The sequence below is a fragment of the Clytia hemisphaerica genome, unplaced genomic scaffold, assembly GCF_902728285.1.
Source record: "Clytia hemisphaerica strain Z4C2 unplaced genomic scaffold, Clytia hemisphaerica genome assembly, whole genome shotgun sequence".
Lineage (NCBI taxonomy): Eukaryota > Metazoa > Cnidaria > Hydrozoa > Leptothecata > Clytiidae > Clytia > Clytia hemisphaerica.
Window position 1 is genome coordinate 141,671 of NW_027104192.1, and position 10,164 is coordinate 151,834.

The window sequence follows — 10,164 nt, forward strand, 5'->3', positions numbered from 1 at the left end:
AATTTCAACTTTTTGAGTTTTATGCATAAATGAAATCTTGAGGGCATAGAGAAACATTTTGTCAACTCCTTTTACTGTTTACTTTTTTCAGTTTCTCAAAATTAAGAAGATAAATAGGTTCTATCCCCAATTTTGACTTTTTCGTTGGAAGAAAAAGGTTCTATCAGGCAAATAGAACCTTTTAGACGTTATTTTGCCAATCGTGCAATCTTCTCCCGGTAAGAAGCAACAAAAATAAAAAGGTTCTATTTAATTTGGATAAAAAGGTTCTATTTAGCAGAATAATTGAAAAACACCCAAATTTCACTTTTAATGCACTTGTATGCATTTCTTTAGATGTGTCCTTGGTGGAAATGACCAAAGAATTGAATATAAGACGTTTGGTACGAACTACCCTTAAGAAATTAAGAAAAATTGACAATAGAACCTTTTTATTCTAGCAATTTTGGGAAAATTAAAAATAAAAAGGTTCTATCCGAAAAATCATTGCTTAATAAAAACAGGGGAAATGAATGTAAAAACATTTAAATTGATTTTTTTGTAGTTGTAGGACACAATCTTTCAGAAAAGCATGGTTTTTAGGTTAACAACAATGTGGAACCAGGTTATTTTTCATCCAATTTTTTCAAAACGATTTTAACAAAATCAAAGAAAATGTCAAATAGAACCCTTTTATTTCAAGGTCGCGAATACACGTTTTGTAATGTCCGATGTGAACTAAGATGTTGAAAACATGGTCAAAAAATTTTATATCAATTTAGCCTCTTTTGTGTCAGCCTCTTTTGTGTCTGTTCAGTTTACCCAGTCCCACGTTCTTGTCTATCAGCGGCATTTCTTTGTTCTGTGCCCCCCCCCCCCCGGAGGGGTCAATCATATGGCCCGACCAACGGCATGTGCCGCCCTTAAGGGTACTCTCAGGTACCTAATAGCCGCCCCCCCCCCGCTTATCAATTTTTGGGAAAATGTTTTGAAAGTTCCCTCTTTTGTCCTAATAATGCTGTATTCCTATTAGTCTCCTTTTCAAAAATTTTCCACCCAGGTCATTTTTATTCTACCCCCTCCCGCTTATTAATTTTTCAGATTTTTCCAACCCCCCCCCCCCTACTTATTCCAAGCCCCCGGCTATTAGGTACCCGAGATTAGGTTTTTCGAGACCCTCGTAAGGGTGTACTTTTGATAGAAAGATATGTAATCAAACTATTCTGTACAGGTGAGGAACGTTGGGTAAAATGCACTGAAACTGAACCTTTTAACTGCTCAAGAGCTGTACTGTATGGGTATCCGATTTTGAAAGCCATTTTTTGGCGGCACATGCTGTCGTTTAGAAATTGAGTGCCCCCCCCCCCTGGGGTGACTTACTGGTGAGAAGTTGTTTTCAAATTGGGAAGGTTAAAGAGATACAGATTCTATTTATTTCAACTGTTTACAGTTCAAATGAACTATCATAACGTTTTCTGCAAGTAGGGATGAAAATTCATTGCGTAAAGAAATAGTTCTAAGGTTTAATCTAAGGTTTACAATTTACACAATTCAAAATTATACTTCATTTATTTGTGATACCTCATGTTCGGTCCCACCCATAAGAGGGAGGATTTTGGTAAAAGGTACGTGTCTTGCTTGAGCTAATACAATCTGATTCAATATGTATGCGATAATCCAATTAGATAATAAGTGCTCTTGCCACAAGTGTTGAACCCGTTGAGTTTCGAGCCCGAAGGACTAGAGGCAAAACTTTAACGCTTCTCAGGCAAGAGAAATTGAAGCTACTAATTTCTAATCCAAACGCGCATAGAACGCACCGCAATCATGACGACGTATTGTATCTAGCGGTTATTCCTTTGTTTTGGAGTCTCGCCTTTTGTCCTTCGGGACTGAAACTCAACGGTTGAAGCGTCCGTCATGTGGGCGCGCAAACTGGTATATGGGTACTATTTTGAATTTGAGACGATGTGAAAAGGACGAAGGCAAAGTTGGATTTGGACTAGTATGTAATGAGGCAGATCGCATTGTGGATGAGTTTGCCCACAATGCGGTTAGGTCAAGAATTTGTTATGATGACTTGTAGCTAGCTAGCAATATTATGTGATTATGCTCGTTATTGTATTGTAGTAAAGAAATGTTTTTATGAAAAAAAAAACACTGACAGTACCATTTGTGTGTGACGCTTCATAATAACATTTTAGTAATATGAACATCAATATATGACGTTTTATTTGGAGGTTAATCACTATGTTCCCTGTGAGGTACGGCGATAAAGTTGTTTATAATCGTTTTTGTAGTTTGAATTCTCGTGCCTGCTGCTACTGTGAAGGTAGCATAATACCAACTTACACTATGGACTCTAACTCTAACATATTTTCAAATGTTTATTGAGGCGACTTCTCGATCAATTCTTTGTGTGAACCGTCATCGTCATTGAAAGGTTGTGTGTTCAGAGCCTTATCATCGAGATTATTGTAGTGTACATCCACCCCATCATCCATGTTTTGATTTCCATTCATGTTCACTGTGACGTCATCATCTCCATGATCTGAACCTAGAAATGTAATTGAAATTTCCATGTGACTTAAAGAAGAATAGAAGGACAATAAATCTGAATGAATTTCAAAAAAGGAGGGGCCACTCAGATTTTCTAACGTTTGATAACATTTCATACTCAGGTAAGTTACAAGTCGGTGATGTCAGATATACTGAACTCAAAAAGCAGCGGATAGATTTACCTAAAACCTCCTCAAGTTCTTGTTCTTTTTCAGCAATAACAATTTGTAATTCCGGTGTTTTTGTCCAATCCATTTCTGGATTATCTTTGACATACTTCTTTGGAAGAAAAGGCTCGTCCATCATTGCTTTGTTCAATTCTCTCCACAAATCTTCGTATTCTCGTTCTTTCTCGCATCGAACCATCTTCATCATTAAGACTTTGAACTCTTTTGCCGAGTCCACTTGTAGTTGACGTCGATCGTGAGGTCTCATAAATGCTGATATGGCGGAAATAAGAGTTGCTAGGGCTGCTAACGCGGAGATGACAAAACCCGGTATTGAACTGATTAAGGATAAAAAGGTTGTTGTTGCACCTAGAATGATCATTGATAGACTGATAAATGTATGCATTCTGTCCCAATATTGTGCAGCTTGCATATGGCTCTTGCCTTTTGATTTTGTAATGGCGATAAAACGATCCCAATTCTCAGACATTCCCATTTTGCGATTGGCTTCTTCTGACGGAACCTATGCCAAAGAAAAATTAATGTATAAGACCTTTTAATGGATTACGTCACAAGCAACGCTTACCTCGTTTTTAAAAAATTGCTTTGGTAATTGATTCCTGGAACAGTTCATAAGAAGTTTACGCTTATAATCAAAACTAAAATGTCTCAGTTGTATCTAGAAGTAAGAACAATCTAAGAACAATTTCAGGCTCAACAAAGTGCCAATAAATGAGAACAACCAGGCCTCATAAATAACACTTGTTCTTACAGAAACAGCCACCGGCCTAAAATTTGCAAACATCTGTTCTTATTTGCCAGCTGGAAGAATTTTCCTTAAATTAAGAACAGTTCCTCGTTTTCCAGGGGAGAAATTTTTACTTCAGAACATATGCATTTTTCCAGCTAGGAGGTAAAAAAACATTCGGAACAGGTACGAAATTACCAGGCGATTGATTTTATGCGAGTTAACTGTTATCCACAAGGGCTGACAAAATGAGAACAGATCGCTAAATTCCAGCTCGAGATTGAAGGACTTTTAAGAACAGAGACTTAATTTCCAGCTAACAGTTTAAATATCTGTGCGAACAGATCGACAATTTCCAGATGTTCTACACAGATGGAGAATTTCCAGCTTTCACATTCAGAAGGAAAAGGACAGATCTCAAAGACTTTTTGACTTTTTTGAAATTCCCTCAGAACAGATAGGAAATTCTTAAGACACCTTGTTTTTTGGATACTATATTTTTTTATAAGAACAGCTTATATTTTTCCAGCTGGTCCCAATCTTCAGTAGAATAGACCATATTTTTCCAGCTGGTCACAATCTTCAATAGAACAGACCACTTTCTTTAGTTCGCTAAGAACAGACCACCATATCCAGCTGGAACGTGCCTTCAGAACAGATATTTTGAAGCCCCCCCTACGATGGATGCTTTCGTTCTTATAAAAAATTATGTGCAGAACTTAAAAATTGCTAAGACTTATGGTACATACCTTTAAAAAAAATTTTCAATGAGTTTTCCGTCTACACAAGTCTCCAAAATGACCAATTGAGTGGTCAAAACTCTTAATATATTTTGATATGAAACCAAAAAAAATCATATCTTCATAATTCTATGATTTGTTCTTTTCAACACAATGAGACTTAAAAGGTTTGTAAAGATTGTTGAATAAGATACACTGTAAGAGTATTTAATTTCAGTCGTAACATCATCATTATGTGCTAAAGTGTCAACTGATTTTATTGAAATTTTACCTCGCTATTGAATCTCCTTAGACGACGAGCGAGAAAATTAAACTGTATAAAATTGAATGAATGGAATCTGATAATCTGGTAAAGTAATAAGTATTAAAATTTCAATGTTTCGAAAGCTGTCGTCAGGAAAAATACATAAATATTTGGCATTTCTGAAAGTCATCGTCAAGACGTCAAGAAAAGTTTGTCAAGACAAATCGCTGATTCCAGGGATATGCAACGAGTTTTATAAATTCCCAAAAAAATTGAAGAAGGTAATCAGGACCTGGTCGCTACCAATTTTTGAAAACATAAACACCCACCTTCTTATCAGAGATCTGAATTAAAATCTATAATTTATGAACAAAAGAGGACATGCGAAGGCCTTGACAGAATAAGTGAAGCCTTATATGGGGGGTTTGTAGGGGTTCGAAATACCGTTTTCCCGTCAAAATTTTTGCTGCATCCCGGAATCCTGAAAATTGGAAAATAATAACACCGTCACACCCGGCTTGTACAGGGCAAAAATGTAAAAAAACGGCCACAAATTTAAAATCAGTGAGATTCAAAAGTTCTAACAAGTGTAATATCATAATATTTGAACCAAAAGAACAAAATCTTTTCGCATTTTTTTTTCATCTTCACGTTTCAAATTTTCAAGTCTTTTGACTTTCAAAATATTCTACTCTGAATAATCTCTCCAACGGTGTAAAACTTACAAGGATTTATTTTTTTCTTTGGGAAAGGTTAAAGATTTCTTTCTAGAATTTCGGGCTTTTAAGCTCGCCCGATTATCAAATTTAAAACAATATATTCTATTGACTTAATTTTAAGATTTCACAGTAATATAACAGAATCTTTCCAAAATTCCATTCAATTTTAGTCACACATGAAGAAACCCTTACCTCATACATCTTCATATTCGAGTAAAAAGCTTTGCTGATGTTTTCATGTCTTTTTAGGATCAAGCTAAAGAGAAAATACTCTTTCTGATTGCATTAGTTGATATCAAGTTAAATTTTCTGGACACAAAATACAAAAAAGACATTTAAACAGTTTTGAGGTAGATGTTTAGCAAAAAATGTAGATAAAAGTAGAAGACGGATTAAGTATTTTGTATTATGAAACTGTGATTCTAGCTAATATCAATGCAACACGATAAGAGGTTTGCATCAAGCCTTACGGTCAGACGTTTACACGAAAAAAGCTATCCCAAAGTTGAAACCCTTGACCTGCTGGCAAGATGACTTGAAAAAACTTATATATGCTTTTAAAGGAAAAGATACTATGAAAGTTGCCAAGTCGTAAAGAAAATACTTTAGGCGTACAAACTTTCGCGATATCTTTAATCTTTAAAACTTCAAACTTTGAATAAAATGTAACTTTTAAGGCACTTTTTAGCCTGCTAAAAGACTAATAAGTCAAAGGACAAATGTTTCAAGCCAATCCAAGAAGTATTTGTCCCTCTAAACCATTTTTTCATGTGAAAATTCTCAATTTCACGTCTTGATTCGCGAAAGTTTATGCTCGCGAGAAATATTTTTCCGTTTGTACGCCTAAAGAATTTTATTATGTTTTTTTTTCTCGACCAAATGTTACAATAAAGCTTCCACCTTAGTTCTTGGAGACGTTACATTATACAGGGTGTCCCTAATTAAAGTATCGAGTCGAAACACAACTATGAGTAGAAAGTTTTATGTGCGTGTTCACAAAATTGTATTTTAAGCTCTCCCTCTTTTTTCTTTGTCATTACGATTAATTTATACGTTGTAACTACCTTTTGTAATAAGCCTGTGTGATGGAGAACGTTCTTATATTTTAGCGATAACACACACAAACTTTTCTACTCAATCGCATGTTCAAACTCGATACTTTAATTAGGGACACCCTGTATTTAAGCCATTCAACAACTTTGAGTGTTCTAAGCATGAAGGTAATAAAGATATATGTGGAGAGAAAACGTCTCGGTAATGATCTAAATGGTCGTTGAAATCTTTTATAAATCTATTCAAAGCGGCTTTTCTTTGATGTACCATCATTCATAAGCAAAAAACATCAATTTATTAATTTATAAGAACAGAAAGAGACTGTTTGGTTGATTTAGAAAAACTTAATTTTGCCGAAAATCCTTGTTAAAATGCGATTCGAAATAGTTTCAACTGATGTAGGACTAGACGATGCTATCGTCTGTTTAAGTGTCAGTAAACGCGGGAAAGAGCTAGGGCGTCAGGGTGGTTTACGGGAAAAAAGTGGCGGTAGAGTTTTGGAACACTGTAAAAACCTCCGCCACTGTTTACTCCGCCCCGAACTAAACTCGTTTTCAAATTTATCCCGTTTCCTGAATTCTTTCCTTTTTCAGTGATAATGTGTAGACGATAGGATCGTCTAATGTAGGACTAAAAGAGCAGTATATTAATTTCATAACGAAACATTTTTCGGCTTGCATTTTGTTAACATTGAGAGTTGCATCACATTATCATTGAAAGTTTCTTATCTTAAAATCTTCACGTCTAAGTGGGCAGCGGTTTTCATACTCTGACAAAATGATCGATACAAGGTTCCTAATCGTAACACGTAATTCTTTTTTAAATATATCGATGGCTTTATGGGCAGTTTCCCCTAGAAGTTTGGATAATTGTGCTTATTATGTGAAGTTTTTTTCAATTTTTCATGACAAGGCTATTATATTTCAATATACTTGTTAAAAATGTACTGTCGTAATGTCTTTTCATACATCTTAAATATTCCTACGAGTATACCCAAAATCCCGGGGGGGTACTAGGATTGATGGGTGTCGGGTATGTGCGTGCCAGACCTCTGGACCCTTACCCTTAGAGAGACTGAATTTTGGTGAAAAGGTGACCCTTAGAGAGACTCAGTGTAGAAAAACCCAACCCTTAGAGAGACTTTTTCACAAAAAATTTCTATAATGGGCCCAAGAAATTCGATTTTTAAAAGAATTTCTCCAATTTTCGAAAAATTTTCTCACTTTTTTTGAAAAATTTTCTCACTTTTTTGACTTTTCACTTTTCTTTGACCCGAGTTTGTGAAAAAACCGACCCTTAGAGAGACTGATTTTGACTTTTGTTGTTTTGGTAACCCTTAGAGAGACTTTGGGAGGGTGAAAAACCCTACCCTTAAGGCACGCACATACCCAGCACTCATTTTTGCCTAAGTACCCCCCCCCCCCCGGCCCAAACTTAATCATCTTATTCCCAAAGCAACCAAACAGCTGTTTGCTTCCGATTTTTTTTTCTTTATTGAAACAAAGACACATGTACACTACGAAATTAACCAAATTAACGATTCTAAAATATTTCATGAAAAAAAATTTGAAAATTCATTATGACGTCAGCATTTTTTGACGTATTTTAATTTTTCCCGACAACAAATGACGTCATTTAAATTTTCTGAAAATTTTTGAACAAATATTTCAGAATTATTAATTTACAACTCCAGTCAAAATTTGGTGTTGATTGCATTAATAAAATTGAAGTTATCGCTGTTTTTCAATAATGACTTTATTTGAATCTCACTTATGACGTGTTTTTTCGATGTATTTTATAACGTCAAAATCAGTTTTTGACCGATATCTTGAGATTGGCTTAATGCAAATTTTTGATCCAGCACTTTTCGAAATCCGCTTGTTGATATGATTCTTTTGAGCTATATATGAACGTTAAGGAATAACTGGAAGCGGTGCGCGTCACGCAAAATATATTTGGGACATGCCTTGTTTCACCCGAGTAATAATTAATCACCGAAAGATATATTGCCTTCAATCAAGAGTTATTGATTTGATTCTTATAAAGAAAATGCTTATAATAAAAATAAATATGCTCATCTTTTTCACCATCCTTTGTTTACTTTCTAATAATTAATTACCAATTGCCTTCAATCAAGAGTTATTGATTTGATTCTTATAAAGAAAATGCTTATAATAAAAATAAATATGCTCATTATTTTCGCCATCCTTTGTTTACTTTCTAATAATTAATTACCAAAAGATATATTGCCTTCAATCAAGAGTTATTGATTTGATTTTTATAAAGAAAATGCTTATAATAAAAATAAATATGCTCATCTTTTTCACCATCCTTTGTTTACTTTCTAATAATTAATTACCAAAAGATATATTGCCTTCAATCAAGAGTTATTGATTTGATTCTTATAAAGAAAATACTTATAATAAGAATAAATATGCTCATTATTTTCGCCATCTTTTGTTTACTTTCTAATAGTTAATTACCAAAAGATATACCTACAATCAAGAGTTATTGATTTGATTCTTATAAAGTAGATGCTTATAATAAAAATAAATATGCTCATCTTTTTCGCCATCCTTTAATTACTTTCTAAGAACTAATTACCGAAAGGCACATTGCCTACAATCAAGAGTTATTGATTTGATTCTTATAAAGAAAATGCTTATAATAAAAATAAATATGCTCATCTTTTTCACCATCCTTTGTTTACTTTCTAATAATTAATTACCAAAAGATATATTGCCTTCAATCAAGAGTTATTGATTTGATTCTTATAAAGAAAATGCTTATAATAAAAATAAATATGCTCATTATTTTCGCCATCCTTTGTTTACTTTCTAATAGTTAATTACCAAAAGATATACCTACAATCAAGAGTTATTGATTTGATTCTAATAAAGTAGATGCTTATAATAAAAATAAATATGCTCGTCTTTTTCGCCATCCTTTAATTACTTTCTAAGAACTAATTACCGAAAGGCACATTGCCTACAATCAAGAGTTATTGATTTGATTCTTATAAAGTAGATGCTTATAATAAAAATAATTATACTCATCTTTTTCGCCATTCTTTGTTTACTTTCTAAGAACTAATTACCGAAAGGTATATGGCCTTCAATCAAGAGTCATTGATTTGATTCTTATAAAGTACCAAGTAGCAACAACAGAGATATAGTATTAGGTGCACGCGAACATTTTTTAACCGCGGCGGCCCGCTCAGAATCGGAAGAAACAGCATGAATCTGAACATGAATATTTTTCTGGTGAGCAAGTCCGCTACGTGAAGCAACAAAAGTCCCTGCGGGGCAATAAATAAGTCAATAAAAAAACTTGGAGAAGGAAGGAAGGAAGCTACAATTGTTAGGAAAAAGCCTAAAATAAAGCACCGCTAAACCTTCCAGTTTCGTTAAGAAATTCAACAACAGAACAAAGAATAGATTTATTTAGATTTGAAGTCAAACTTTCATCCCCATATAATAAAAGCCGACAGAAAAAAGGAGGGTTAAGTGGATGAAAAACAATGCCTAGGGTTTGAAGTTTGTCGAACAAAGATTGTCTTGCATGGGAATATATAGAGCAGTGCAGAAGAAAGTGCTGAGTGTTTTCAACTGAGCTAGTTCGGCAACCACAGAAAGGGTCTAAAGTGTCGCGGAAGCCATGTCTAAATTTATGCTCGTTGAGATGGCTGAAACCGACCCGAAGTCGATTAAGAAAGATCACTCCTTGAATGTCAGGAACATCAAAAACATGTGATTGTTTGGGTCTCAAAAATTTATGGATTGCTTTTTTGAAAGTTTAAATTGAAGGTAGATCTCTTATATTACCTCCCAGAACATTCCGCTGAGATATGCAGTAAGGAAAAAAAGTGTTACGGAAACGCTCAGTTCTTATATTAAGAGGATAAATAGGATTTCTTGTTCTAAGGCTATCCGGTACTTTAAGTCTTACTGGCAGG

The 10,164-nt window shown here is 34.4% G+C and overlaps 1 protein-coding gene across 2 annotated transcripts; it reads right to left on the reverse strand.

The window, feature by feature from the left end:
* Positions 1–1,389: 1,389 nt before the first annotated feature.
* Positions 1,390–5,445, reverse strand: LOC136815124 (uncharacterized). 2 transcript variants are annotated; one of them, XM_067071566.1, is made up of 3 exons: positions 5,349–5,445; positions 2,721–3,228; positions 1,390–2,536 (listed from the first exon to the last, which is right to left on the reverse strand). In XM_067071566.1, the coding sequence occupies exons 1-3, from the start codon at positions 5,361–5,363 to the stop codon at positions 2,367–2,369; spliced, it is 693 nt and encodes a 230-aa protein (XP_066927667.1). In that variant the 5' UTR covers positions 5,364–5,445; the 3' UTR covers positions 1,390–2,366. The 2 variants fall into 2 exon arrangements, with proteins under 2 accessions (XP_066927667.1, XP_066927668.1); XM_067071567.1 differs by lacking the exon at positions 5,349–5,445 and adding an exon at positions 4,203–4,401.
* Positions 5,446–10,164: the final 4,719 nt, after the last annotated feature.

Excerpts from the sequence above, each read along its gene's own strand:
- LOC136815124 (XM_067071566.1), bottom strand. Across the intron at positions 2,537-2,720 it reads AGAACTTGAGGAGGTTTTAG|GTTCAGATCATGGAGATGAT; the intron begins GTAAATCTATCC and ends TTACATTTCTAG.